Source organism: Podarcis cretensis (genome assembly GCF_951804945.1).
Source record: "Podarcis cretensis genome assembly, chromosome: 3".
Lineage (NCBI taxonomy): Eukaryota > Metazoa > Chordata > Lepidosauria > Squamata > Lacertidae > Podarcis > Podarcis cretensis.
In genome coordinates, this window is record NC_137172.1 from 2,098,216 (window position 1) to 2,112,988 (window position 14,773).

Here is a 14,773-nt window from a genome sequence, read left to right on the forward strand (position 1 = left end):
TAACAACGCTCTTTTAAGGGCTTACCTGCACCAATGTTCCAGGGGATAAACTTGGTGATATGCTTTCTTGTATATTTCTTTATTTTTGTTATATATATATATATTTGTGTGTGCGTGTGCGTAAGAGTTTGGGGTTTTAAGCTGCATGCCAGACTCTTCTAACCCCTGGATGCAGCAAATGTTAAAATATAAGCCAGTCTGGCTTCCTGGAGAGATGATCGCTTGGGTGATGGGCCATTCAGGTGTGAGACAACGAATGCATGGGACCCCCTTTCTCAGTAGACAAAGCCAGAGTTGAGTTTGACAGTGACTTGGGCCAGAGAAAGAGCAGCAAGTTGGAGTGAGAGTCCGAACATGTTTGACTAAACTGAAAACTATGGAGAAACCTGGTCTGAATAGAGATATTGGATTCTTGTCTCATTGCACATGCTAAAGCTATTTTTGGTCATCTGCATACTATCCCTGGCTTTTTCCTGTAGGACTAATTGCAGTCGTTAACAGTCGTCAACAGGTTTACCATGCCCATTGAGTCAATCACCCATCTCCTACTACCCTCCTGAGAAAACCCCCTCCCCACCCTCCCACTATATATAAGGGTCTGGTGAATTCTGTTTCAGTGTACAGTGGTACCTCGGGTTACAGATGCCTCAGGTTACAGACGCTTCAGGTTACAGACTCCGCTAACCCAGAAATAGTACCTCGGGTTAAGAACTTTGCTTCAGGATGAGACCAGAAATCGCGTGGCGGCAGTGCAGCGGCAGCGGGAGGCCCCATTAGCTAAAGTGGTGCTTCAGGTTAAGAACAGTTTCAGGTTAAGAACGGACCTCCGGAACGAATTACAGTGGACCCGAGGTACCACTGTATCTGAAGAAGTGTGCATGCACACAAAAGCTTATACCCCGAACAAATTAGCGGGTCTCTAAGGTGCTACTGGACAATTTTTAAATTGTTTCGATTGCGTCAGACCAGCTCGGCTTGTTGTAGTTGTTTAGTTGTGTCCAACTCTTTGTGAGCCCCTGGACCAGAGCATGCCAGGCACTCCTGTCTTCCACTGCCTCCCGCAGTTTGGTCAAACTCATGCTGGTAGCTTCAAGAACACTGTCCAACCATCTCATCCTCTGTCGTCCCCTTCTCCTTGTGCCCTCCGTCTTTCCCAACATCAGGGTCTTTTCCAGGGAGTCTTCTCTTCTCATGAGGTGGCCAAAGTCTTGGAGCCTCAGCTTCAGGATCTGTCCTTCCAGTGAGCACTCAGGGCAAATTTCCTTCAGAATGGAGAGGTTTGATCTTCTTGCAGTCCATGGGACTCTCAAGAGTCTCCTCCAGCACCAGAATTCAAAAGCATCCATTCTTCGGTGATCAGCCTTCTTTATGGTCCAGACTTAGTTGGTCTCTAAGGCGCTAAGGGATGCGGGTGGCACTGTGGGTTAAACCACAGAGCCTATGACTTGCTGGTCAGCAGTTCGAATCCCCGCGACGGGGTGAACTCCCGTTCTCAGTCCCTGCTCCTGCCAATCTAGCAGTTCGAAAGCACATCAAAGTGCAAGTAGATAAATAGGTACCGTTCTGGCGGGAAGGTAAACGGCGTTTCTGTGCGCTGTTTTGGTTCGCCAGAAGTGGCTTAGCCATGCTGGACACATGACCCGGAAGCTGTACACCGGCCCCCTCGGCCAATAAAGCGAAATGAGTGCTACAATCAACACGTTTCATCTGGGTTCTGTGCTGTTCTGCAAAAGCTAAATGTCTGTTTTTCTCCTTGGCTCCTGCAGGCCTCTCCTTCTACACCCGAGTGATCGAGAACTGTGAGGATGAAGCTCCATTTGATGAGGTAAGGAAGGAGGAAGGTTTTTTTTATCTGCAGCAAAGAGTGTTTGGGAACACCCCTGCCTTAGACTTAAGTTCTCAAAATGTGTGGTACAGCCTCCTGGTGGGCAATGGGTTTCTCTAGGGGGGTGCTAAGAGGCAAGGGGGCAGCAGGGGGTTGCTGGAGGTGTGAATGACTTCTCTGAAAAGCTGGTATCACTGGATCAATTGCCGTATTTTTTGCTCCATAAGATGCACCTGGTTTTTAGAGGAGGAAAACAAGAAAAAAAAATATTCTGAATGAAACAGTGGATGTATGATTTTTGTGGTTCATGCTGTGGCCACAGACATGTGATTTGACGGTGAATTTGGGGTGACCCAATGCAAAAATCCTGAGAATCCATGTGGATCCGTGCTTTGTAACCATGTTTTTGCGCCATTGCGGCCCCAGGAAACAGTGGATGTGTGATTTTTTTTGGTGCAGGCTGTAGCCATGGACATGCTATGTGATCTGATGGTGAATTTGGGGTGACCCAATGTAAAAATCCTGAGGATCCATGGGCTTTTACCTCCCCCCTCCCAGGCAGCCTCCACTAGCGTCCCTTTTCTCTCTTCTTATCCCACCGATCAACACTCCCTTCCCTCTTGTTTGCCTTAGTATCTTTTCCTTAGCTGGAGCAGTTTTTTGCTCCTCCTTTTCTTCTAATTTCTCTCCTTATTGCTTTAGTCTTCCTGTTCTCCCCCTTTGCAAGTTTGCTGTCTTTACCTCCTGCCTCCCAGGCAGCCTCCTTTATCTCTAGCGTCCCTTATCTCACTCCCCGATAGGCAAACGATCAGTGGCTTTGTTTCAACACCCACTTCCCGCTTCCAAAAAGAAAAGCATGATCTGCTTTTTGCCCCTGGGCAATTCGGCTCCAAGGACCACACATTAGCTCCATAAGAAGCACAGACAGTTGCCCTTACTTTTTAGGAAGAAAAAAGTGCATCTTATGGGGTGAAAAATACGGCAATCCATTTTGTGGAGTTAATTAAACCAGATAGTTCTGACTGGATAGGATCATCGTCATGGAATTAATTACAGATAGGTAGCCGTGTTGGTCTGCCATAGTCAAAACAAAATAAAAAAATACCTTCTAGTAGCACCTTAAAGACCAACTAAGTTAGTTCTTGGTATGAGCTTTCGTGTGCATGCACACTTCTTCAGATACACTGAAACAGAAGTCACCAGACCCTTCTATATAGTGAGAAGGTGGGGAGGGGTATTACTCAGAAGGGTGGTGGGATTGGGTGATTGGCAGATAGCTGTAATGAGCCTGTTGACGACTCTTAACGACTGCAATAGGTCTTACAGGAAAAAGCAAGGGGTGAGAAGGTGAAAAATGGCTTTGTCATGTATAATGAGATAAGAATCCAATGTCTTTGTTCAGACCAGGTCTCTCCATGGTTTTAAGTTTGGTGTTGTTGTTTAGTCGTTTAGTCGTGTCCGACTCTTCGTGACCCCATGGACCAGAGAACGCCAGGCACTCCTGTCCTCCACTGCCCCCCGCAGCTTGGTCAGACTCATGCTGGTAACCTCGAAAACACTATCCAACCATCTCATCCTCTGTCGCCCCCTTCTCCTTGTGCCCTCCATCTTTCCCAACATCAGGGTCTTCTCCAGGGAGTCTTCTCTTCTCATGAGGTGGCCAAAGTATTGGAGCCTCAGCTTCACAATCTGTCCTTCCAGTGAGCACTCAGGGCTGATTTCCTTCAGAATGGAGAGGTTTGATCTTCTTGCAGTCCATGGGACTCTCAAGAGTCTCCTCCAGCACCATAATTCAAAAGCATCAATTCTTCGGCGATCAGCCTTCTTTATGGTCCAGCTCTCACTTCCATACATCACTACTGGGAAAACCATAGCTTTAACTATACGGACCTTTGTTGGCAAGGTTATGTCTCTACTTCTCAAGATGCTGTCTAGGCCTGTCATTGCCCTTCTCCCAAGAAGCAGGCGTCTTTTAATTTCGTGGCTGCTGTCACCATCTGCAGTGATCATGGAGCCCAAGAAAGTAAAATCTCTCACTGCCTCCATTTCTTCCCCTTCTATTTGCCAGGAGGTGATGGGACCAGTAGCCATGATCTTCGTTTTTTTGATGTTGAGCTTCAGACCATATTTTGCACTCTCCTCTTTCACCCTCAATAAAAGGTTCTTTAATTCCTCCTCACTTTCTGCCATCAAGGTTGTGTCATCTGCATATCTGAGGTTGTTGATATTTCTTCCGGCAATCTTAATTCCGGCTAGGGATTCATCCAGCCCAGCCTTTCGCATGATGAATTCTGCATATAAGTTAAATAAGCAGGGAGACAAAATGCAGCCTTGTCGTACTCCTTTCCCAATTTTGAACCAGTCAGTTGTTCCATATCCAGTTCTAACTGTAGCTTCTTGTCCCACATAGAGATTTCTCAGGAGACAGATGAGGTGATCAGGCACTCCCATTTCTTTAAGAACTTGCCATAGTTTGCCATGGTCGACACAGTCAAAGGCTTTTGCATAGTCAATGAAGCAGAAGTAAATGTCTTTCTGGAACTCTCTAGCTTTCTCCATAATCCAGCGCATGTTTGCAATTTGGTCTCTGGTTCCTCTGCCTCTTCTAAATCCAGCTTGCACTTCTGGGAGTTCTCGGTCCACATACTGCTTGAGCCTTCCTTGTAGAATTTTAAGCATAACCTTGCTAGCGTGAGAAATTAGTGCAATTGTGCGATAGTTGGAGCATTCTTTGGCACTGCCCTTCTTTGGGATTGGGATGTAGACTGATCTTCTCCAATCTTCTGGCCACTGCTGAGTTTTCCAAACTTGCTGGCATATTGAGTGTAGCACCTTAACAGCATCATCTTTTAAAATTTTAAATAGTTCAGCTGGAATACCATCACTTCCACTGGCCTTGTTATTTGCAGTGCTTTCTAAGGCCCATTTGACTTCACTCTCCAGGATGTCTGGCTCAAGGTCAGCAACCACACTACCTGGGGTATATGAGACATCCGTTTCTTTCTGGTATAATTCCTCTGTGTATTCTTGCCACCTCTTCTTGATGTCTTCTGCTTCTGTTAGGTCCTTTCCACTTTTGTCCTTTATTATGGAAATCTTTGTGCGAAATGTTCCTTTCATATCTCCAATTTTCTTGAACAGATCTCTGGTTCTTCCCATTCTATTGCTTTCCTCTATTTCTTTGCATTGCTTGTTTAAGAAGGTCTTCTTGTCTCTCCTTGCTATTCTTTGGAAATCTGCATTCAATTTCCTGTATGTTTCACGATCTCCCTTGCATTTTGCTTGCCTTCTCTCCCCCGCTATTTGTAAGGCCTCATTGGACAGCCACTTTGCTTTCTTGCATTTCCTTTTCATTGGGATGGTTTTAGTTGCTGCCTCCTGTATAATGTTACGAGCCTCCATCCATAGTTCTTCAGGCACTCTGTCCACCAAATCTAAATCCTTAAACCTGTTCCTCACTTCCACTGTGTATTCATAAGGGATTTGACTTAGATTGTATCTTACCGGCCCAGTGGTTTTTCCTACTTTCTTCAGTTTAAGCTTGAATTTTGCTATAAGAAGCTGATGATCTGAGCCACAGTCAGCTCCAGGTCTTGTTTTTGCTGACTGTATAGAGCTTCTCCATCTTTGGCTGCAGAGAATATAATCAATCTGATTTCTATGCTGCCCATCTGGTGATGTCCATGTGTAGAGTCGTCTCTTGTGTTGTTGGAAAAGCGTGTTTGTGATGACCAGCTTGTTCTCTTGACAGAACTCTATTAGCCTTTGCCCTGCTTCGTTTTGATCTCCAAGGCCAAACTTGCCAGTTGTTCCTTTTATCTCTTGACTCCCTACTTTAGCATTCCAATCCCCTATAATGAGAAGAACATCCTTCTTTGGTGTCACTTCTATAAGGTGTTGTAAGTCTTCATAGAATTGGTCAATTTCAGTTTCTTCAGCACCAGTAGTTGGTGCATAAACTTGGATTACTGTGATGTTAAAAGGTCTGCCTTGGATTCGTATCGAGATCATTCTATCATTTTTGAGATTGCAACCCAGTACAGCTTTTGCCACTCTTTTGTTGACTATGAGGGCCACTCCATTTCTTTTACGGGTTTCTTGCCCACAGTAGTAGATATGATGGTCATCCGAACTGAATTCACCCATTCCCGTCCATTTTAGTTCACTGATGCCCAGGATGTCAATATTTATTCTTGCCATCTCATTTTTGACCACCTCCAACTTACCCATGTTCATGGTTCTTACATTCCAGGTTCCTATGCAATATTTTTCTTTACAGCATTGGACTTTCCTTTCGCTTCCTTTAAGTTTGGTAATAAGTTTCCTTTCCTTTAAGTTTGGTAATAAGTTGCAATTCAGCAGCTTCTCTTTCCAGTCTATTTCTGAAATTCCTTTGTAATAGAACAGCTACTTTGAGATCTTGTATAGAATGTCCTGGGAGATTGAAGTGTTCTCCTACTGGTTTCTCTGTCTTGTGGTTCCTGATGTCAGATTTAATTGCAATTAATTGTTACTGTTTTGGATTTTATGATGTGGTTCCCTTCCTTAGTGGATTATTCAAACTGCTATTCTGAATAATGCTTTTTATAGGGTACAGGGCACCGGGGATGAGTTTATGGAACCAAGCCACTGGCAGCTCCAAAATATTTGGGAACCACTGGACGAAGGGATGTTGGGCAAGGTTTAAAGTGCTGGTTTGGAACACCCTAAACCGTTTGGAACTAGGATGGTGAAACAAACTCCTGTTTGTCAAGTGAGATGGTTGCCTGACTTTTACCATCCAAAGCGAGGCTGTTGGCAAACAGGAGCAGGACGGGGCCTTTGGCGTGGTGGCACCAAGACTTTGGAATCATCTTGCCAGGGGAGAACACTCAACCCTTATTTTGATGGGACTTTAAAAACGTTCTTAGGTGTGTCTTGGTAGGGATGAAGGTGAGAGGGACAGAGATCTCTAGGGAGTTGTTTTTTTCTTTGCAATTCTCCATTTTTTTTAAAAATTTCTATTTTATAGTGTGTGCAAATATCAGTGCTTTTTCTTTTCTGGAATGGATCGTTTGACTTGCACCATCCACTTTGTTGTGGGAAGGCTAGAGTGTACAGTTTTAAAAACAATGTCGAGTTGTATAATGCCTGCCTTTCCCCTTGGCACAAATCTCAGAGAATCTTAGAATGGGAAGGGATCCAATGGGTCATCTAGGAAGAAGGAAGGACACACCTGAATTGAACTAGATGACCGTTCTGGTCCCTTCCAACCCTACAATTCTATGATTCTATGATGTTTCACCTGGCAGGTGTATCACAGGTAATGTGCTCAGAAGAGTCCCTGCAAAGATATTCCCATTTCCCAGAAAGTTCAGTCCTATCCTTGCATCCTTATGTGCGGAAGGGAGAAAGTATGAAATATCAGGAAGCAACGCAACACTTTTCAGGCAGGATGATTGCCCAGATGTTCTGTGGGCTGAGAAAATATCTGTGTGCATCCTTCGGATGTAGAAATGATGTGTCAGACAGATTTTTGAAACCTCCCTTTTTTACAGGTTTTGAAAGCTGGAGAGGAAAATGTACTGAATATTTGAACCAGCTGCTGGTTTCTAAAGAGGCAACAGAGCCACAGCAGCTGGGTAGAAAAGTTTGCAAAAAAAGAGGTTTCTAAAATGATGCCTTGCATGGAGAAAGAGGATGGAAGAAGGCTTTTGTCTCTCTCTCTCTCTCTCTCTCTCACTCGCGGGCATCTTGGGAAGCTAAATGTTTGAAGATCCAGAGCAGAGAAAAGAAAGGACTTTTCCATGCAGTGCATAGTTAACCTGTGGAACTCCCTGCCACAGGAGGCAGTCATGGCCAACAACTTGGATGGCTTTAAATGAGGACTGGACAATTTCATGGAGGGCTGGTATGCTGTGGCTCCACCGTCGGAGGCAGCAACGTGTCTGAATCTCATTTGCTGGAAACTGCAGGAGGGAAGAGGGCTCTGGTGCTCAGGTCGCAGAATCATTTGTAGAGTAGGAAGGGACCCTGAGGGTCATCTAGTCCAACCCCCTGAAATGCAGGAATCTCAGGTAAAGCATTCGTGACAGCCTTTCCGAAGGGGTTTCCCATTAGGCCAGCCTTTCTCAACCTGTGGGTCCCCAGATGTTGTTGGACTACAACTCCCATCACCCCTAGCTAGCAAGGCCAGAGCTCAGGGATGATGGGAGTTGTAGTCCAAAAACATCTGGGGACCCACAGCTTGAGAACTGCTGCATTAGGGCATCTGGTTCGCCACTGTGAGAACAGGATGCTGGATTGGGTGGGCCGCTGGCCTGATCCTGCAGGCTCTTCTTACCATTTCTAATAGCTAGGGAATTGTACTTCAGCCCTTTTTCATGCCACGTCTGTGTGGGCTGGTTGGGGTTCCATGGAGGGGATGAGTAATGGGCACTCTGCGCATGCTCCAAAGGAAACTTCCTTAAAAAAATAATAACATTCCTTCACACACACACACACACACACACACACAGAGAGAGAGAGAGAGAGAGAGAGAGAGAGAGAGAGAGAGAGAGAGGCTGGAGTGAGCCTTACTTTGGCAACAGCCAACTCAAAGCAGACTCCCATCCCTGACCCTGACACACCTGTGAGATGGTGGCTAATTCCTCTGCTGTTGCTCCCAAAGTTTCTCTGCTGAGTTTTGTGTCTGCAAAGCTGATTTTCCTCCTCTCGTTACATAAACCTCCGGTGCTGCAAACCTTACATAACAGCCTCCCTCACAGAGCCGCTTGCCAAGTTCTTAAAAACACTCAGGTTGCAGGAGACGGGTCCCCCTGGTTTCCCCTTCTTCCACCTCTTTTCTCTCTCTCTCTCTCCCCCCCCTCCTCCTCCTGCCACTTTGCAGCAGATCTGAATTCTCCTCTGCTGGAAAAACACCTTTTCGCTTGCAACCTTCAGAACCAGTCAGCTGTATGCAGAGGTGTCAGTGTTGAAGGAGGCGAGGGGGTTGCTCCTTGCCTCAATGCCACTTTGAGGTTTGGATCTGGCAACAAGGGGGCAGAAATTTATTCCCTTATTTGCACTCCCCAAACCGACGTGTGCAAACCAGAATTCAACAGCTGCCCTTTGAAAATCTGTGCTTTCCTGAATTTTCTGTGTAATAAATGAAAATCTGCCCTTATTCCCTTATGGGGGACACAAGAGCCCTTATAGAGTCCTTTGTTCTCCATCGGTCGGAGAAAATAACAGAGGCCAGCCAGAGAATATGGAGAAGCAAAGCAGCTCATAAGCCTGATCTTTATTGAACTGTTGCAACAGGGTGCTCCCCTCACACGCAGGAAAGGAGGAGGACCCAGAACAAAGGTGTGCCTGCCCTGGAGTCCAAGACCACCCCCAGAAAAATCATACATACATCACAGAAGGGGCGGTCTACAACAGAAATCTGAGTGCATTGTTTATCTCCCATCTGGCAGGTTACCTATTAATGCTCACTTGATTGGATACCCTGTTAAGCCTGGCCAGTCCTGTAGTGACAAATACTTAGTTCCTGAGCCAGGTCACAGGCTCACCCTATTCATACACAGATATACCCTTAAGACCGGTTTTGTGAATGACAAGACAATGGGGATGCTTTCCCATTTTCCTTTGACCTTGCAGAGAAAACATTTGGTCAGTTTGGGAGCCAAAATGGCTCCAGGGCTGTTTTCCTTTGCTGCCTCAGACATGTGGCCCATACATTTATGTACATGTTTGCCTGGCACATCCATGAACATTTATTATATATATAAGGCCTTATTTTTTTTTCATCTGCAACACAGTTTCCTCAAGCAAAGCAGGTGTCCCCCCTAAAGTGCAGGTTAGGGAGAACATGAGCAGGAAATATTTGTGTTGGTGAAAGCAATGCACAAAAATGCATTATGTTAGGGGAAATCTCATTGCAAAAAGGCATATATTTTCAACACAAAAAAGTATTTGTGAAGTGAAATGCACACACAAATATGGGTGGATTTTGATGTAAAGGTAAAGGTAAAGGTACCCCTGCCCGTACGGGCCAGTCTTGACAGACTCTGGGGTTGTGCGCCCATCTCACTTAAGAGGCCAGGGGCCAGCGCTGTCCGGAGACACTTCCGGGTCACGTGGCCAGCGTGACATCGCTGCTCTGGCGAGCCAGAGCCGCACACGGAAACGCCGTTTATCTTCCCGCTGGTAAGCGGTCCCTATTTATCTACTTGCACCCGGAGGTGCTTTCGAACTGCTAGGTTGGCAGGCGCTGGGACCGAGCCGCGGGAGCGCACCCCGCCGCAGGGATTCGAACCGCCGACCTTTCGATCGGCAAGCCCTAGGCACTGAGGCTTTAACCCACAGCGCCACCTGCGTCCCAGGATTTTGATGAGGACTTCTTTAAAAAAAAAAAAAATCACAGACTGATGTGGAAATGGGGAGCACTGGAAGACTGGAAAAATAAGAAACTGAAACTACCTCCAGTTCTCAGGGTGAGTCACCCCTGACTTTTTTTGTTAGAAGTTTGACTAATGTAGAATTAAAAAATTTCAGCTGGGTTCTTGCTGGGAAAACCCCACCAGGAAGTTTGAACTGCCCACAGTTCATTTTCTTTGAGTGAGGCTTGCAGAGAACCCCTTACAACCCAGATGAAAGCAGAATGGAAGACACATGACCTTATCATTTATCAGAGCTGAGCTGTAGCATCCAAGTTGCCTTTGTTCCAAACCCCAATCTTCATTGGACTTTTGTAACGATGTGTTTGATCACTTTCACATTCTCGTTTATCTTGCATGCTCATCTTAATTGGCACCAGCATCCTAAGGGGTCCTTCTGCTAGGCCGGAAAGGGTAACATTTGCAGAATGACATGGTCACATCCTAGCCACCCCAAGCTCCCTATCCTCCTGTTCCCAGTTGAGTTACGCAAAGAAAGCCGAATTCCCACCCCCACCCCCACATTCCTGCCACGTATCAAACAGCCTCCAAAGGTCCCCCAGGTTTCTCTGAAGCCGCCTTTGGTAGATTGATGTTCAAGCTCTCGGTGTCAGAGTGTTTAAGATGATCTGAGACCACACAGAGTTCATGCAATAGGAAAGGAGTTTGCTGAAATGGAATTACAGTTACAGAAAACCTGGTTTATTCTCTGGAGCAAAATTGACAAAACAAAATAGATAAAAAGCCTGTTTCAAAATGTGGTCGGCGAGTCCTGCTTCATTAAGGGGTTCCTTTGCTCATTGGATGGGAAGCAGATGGCGCTATGGGTTAAACCACAGAGCCTAGGACTTGCCGATCAGAAGGTCGGCGGTTCGAATCCCCGCAATGGGGTGAGCTCCCGTTGCTTGGTCCCTGCTCCTGCCCACATAGCAGTTCGAAAGCACGTCAAAGTGCAAGTAGATAAATAGGTACCGCTCCGGCGGGAAGGTAAACGGTGTTTCCGTGCGCTGCTCTGGTTCGCCAGAAGCGGCTTAGTCATGCTGGCCACATGACCCGGAAGCTGTACACCGGCTCCCTCGGCCAGTAAAGCGAGATGAGTACCGCAACCCCAGAGTCGGCCACGACTGGACCTAATGATCAGGGGTCCCTTTACCTTTACCTTTTCCTCATTGGGTGGTGGTGAAATGGCAAAAGATATGCAATGTAATTTAGCGTTTCGAGAGGGAGGGTCGGTTCTTACCAAGCAGAGTGATTTCCCCTTCCAAACTAGAATGCCTTGCAGAGGCTGTCGGGAAAGTTTTGACAGGCTTCTGGGTTTGCTCAAACGCCAAAAAGAGCCTCCCAAAAGTCAATTCTGGGTTGCCCGGCAACCAGCAGGCCGCCAAAGCCCAGATGGATGAACAGATGAACAGAAGCAGCTGCCTCGCATTCATTCAGGAGGCCAATTTAAGTCTCCTCTCCCTCCTTATGGTAAAGCAAAAAGTAGTCAAGCCTGTGATGGGAGGATTTCAGGGGGTTATTCCTGCTGGGAAGGGGGTTGGACTAGATGACCCTTGGTTCCCTTCCAACGCTACGATTCTTTGACTCTAGTACAGCCCAGCACATCAAAGGCAAGGAGACCCGTGCTGGCTTGCAACCTGGCAACTTTTGGAGGGCCCTCTCCACTCTGTTAAGAATGAGGGACCTGTGGGGCATGGCTCAGGGTGGCCAAAAATAAGAATGTCTGCCATTTGCTGTTGCCTCCCCTTGTCCCTTGGCATCCAAAACGTTCAACCAGATTGTAGAAACCTGGGAAGAAAGAGCACCAATCCTCACATCAAACTCAGAATAGAAGAAGAGCTTGCTGGATTAAGCCTGTGGCCCATCTAGTCCCAGCATCCTTTTCTTGTGGAATGTAATCCACTGGGAGCAGTCAAGTACAACATTCCTTGTTTTCCTAGAGTGGACAGGCAAGGGGATGTTTGGTCCAGCCAGTTAGAAACTTCCTGTTCCTCCTGGCTGGAGCATCCTTCCTTTTGCATGTGATAGAAGGTGGGCGTGACCTTACCTGTCCAGGTAACAAAACGACGAGTCACGCAACACACCTCTGTCTTTTTGACTACCTTCTTCGTTGGACCAGCTTTTAGCTAGGACTGCTCTGTTAGCTCTCAGCGAGCAGAAGCACTGGGATTATCCCCCCATATGGGGTAGATCCACATGTACATATTTGTAACTAAGTCTGCCTTCAGGAATCCAACTGTGAACTGATGTGACTAAACTTCTTTTATTGACTTTGAATAAGATTGTGGCGTCTTAATTCTATTATGAGGGATTCAAGGGAACTTACCAGGAACTATACAATTCAATCTGAGACAGACTGAATTGTGTAATAGAAAGAGGCTCACACGAGCCTGCAACCAGCTATCTGCTGTGCATGTAAAAAGGGGAATGTAACTCTGCTAAGTAAAGGAACTTGCTAACGTAAATTAGGGAATATATTAATAAACAATATATCCTCTCCTGCCACCCTGAACATTCCCACAGTTCTCAAAGTGGCCAACTAGATGCTCATTATGGGAAACCCACAAGCAGGATCCAAGCACAGGAGCCCTCTGTCTTCCTGCAGTTTCCAGTAACTGGCATTCAGAAGAATTGTTGCCTCTGGCTATGCAAGCAGAACACAGCCATCCTGGCAAGAAGACATCAATAGCCATCAACAGAATGTGTCTCATCCTCCTATAAAGGCATCCAAGTTGATGGAAACTGCTTCAGCTTCCCCTTGCCAGGTCTTAAGGCACCAGAAAATGTTCAGATTGTCCTCTGCAAATCAGCCTCATTTGCTTTGGGGAGAAATTTCAGTTTCAGAAAGCTCAAGCCGCTGCTTTCTCCAGGCCAAAATGTTCTTTGACCTGCACCTCACCGCAAAACACTTCGACTCTTGCCTCTAAACGCGGCAGCAAAAACGTGAGCTACACGAAGTCTGCTTTACTAACACAATGCTAATGGAGCATGCTTCTCCCCAGGAAGAAGATCCTAATGGATGTTTTTAATTGGCTGCAATAAAAAATAATAATTTCCCCAGGGACCGTGTTTATTTTGAAAAGGCAGGCAGTGGCTGCAGCTCTCATCGCATGAAATTGGTGGGTCTTTCTCGTCCTTCCCATTAAAGGTGCTTTGAGCTGTGTTTTTCAGCTGCTAGGCTTCACTGTTTGGGCAGCCTTAGTGGTGGTGTTGTTTAGTCATTTAGTCGTGTCCGCCTCTTTGTGACCCCCTGGACCAGAGCACGCCAGGCCCTCCTGTCTTCCACTGCCTCCCGCAGTTTGGTCAAACTCATGCTGGTAGCTTCCAGAACACTGTCCCACCATCTCGTCCTCTGTCGTCCCCTTCTCCTTGTGCCCTCCATCTTTCCCAACATCAGGGTCTTTTCCAGGGAGTCTTCTCTTCTCATGAGGTGGCCAAAGTCTTGGAGCCTCAGCTTCAGGATCTGTCCTTCCAGTGAGCACTCAGGGCTGATTTCCTTCAGAATGGAGAGGTTTGATCTTCTTGCAGTCCATGGGACTCTCAAGAGTCTCCTTCAGCACCGTAATTCAAAAGCATCAATTCGTTGGCAATCAGCCTTCTTTATGGTCTAGCTCTCACTGTACATCACTACTGGGAAAACCAGAGCTTTAACTATACGTACCTTTGTTGGCAAGGAATCCTTAGTATTTATTAGCTTTTGCTCAGGCTGGCAATTGCGAGGTAAGAACATAATCACCTGCTGGATCAGGCCAGCAGCCCTCCTAGTCCAGCATCCTGTTACCACATTATGGGAAAGTTGCGAGCAGGATTCGAGCACAAAAGCCTCTCTCCTCTCCTGCAGTTTCTGGCAACAGGCTTCCACTAGCAAGGGCTGACAACCCACATTGAAAAGTCTGAGCTGAACAAACCCAACACAAAGAGTGACTAGTGGGGTGCCACAGGGTTCTGTCTTGGGCCCAGTCTTATTCAACATCTTTATCAACGACTTGGATGATGGACTCAAGGGCATCCTGATCAAATTTGCAGATGACACCAAACTGGGAGGGGTGGCTAACACCCCACAGGACAGGATCACACTTCAAAACGACCTTGACAGATTAGAGAACTGGGCCAAAACAAACAAGATGAATTTTAATAGGGAGAAATGTAAAGTATTGCACTTGGGCAAAAAAAATGAGAGGCACAAATACAAGATGGGTGACACCTGGCTTGAGAGCAGTACATGTGAAAAGGATCTAGGAGTCTTGGTTGACCACAAACTTGACATGAGCCAACAGTGTGACGCGGCAGCTAAAAAAGCCAATGCAATTCTGGGCTGCATCAATAGGAGTATAGCATCTAGATCAAGGGAAGTAATAGTGCCACTGTATTCTGCTCTGGTCAGACCTCACCTGGAGTACTGTGTCCAGTTCTGGGCACCACAGTTCAAGAGGGACACTGACAAACTGGAACGTGTCCAGAGGAGGGCAACCAAAATGGTCAAAGGCCTGGAAACGATGCCTTATGAGGAACGACTAAGGGAGCTGGGCATGTTTAGCCTGGAGAAGAG

At 46.5% G+C, this 14,773-nt stretch overlaps 1 protein-coding gene across 1 annotated transcript in view; it reads left to right on the forward strand.

Moving 5' to 3' along the window:
- OTOF (otoferlin) overlaps positions 1 to 14,773 on the forward strand; it is a 226,274-nt gene that overhangs the window by 18,284 nt on the left and 193,217 nt on the right. Inside the window, exon 2 of the mRNA XM_079968476.1 lies at positions 1,767 to 1,825. Coding sequence (XP_079824602.1) covers positions 1,767 to 1,825 — 59 coding nt within the window. The remainder of the gene's footprint in view (positions 1 to 1,766; positions 1,826 to 14,773) is intronic.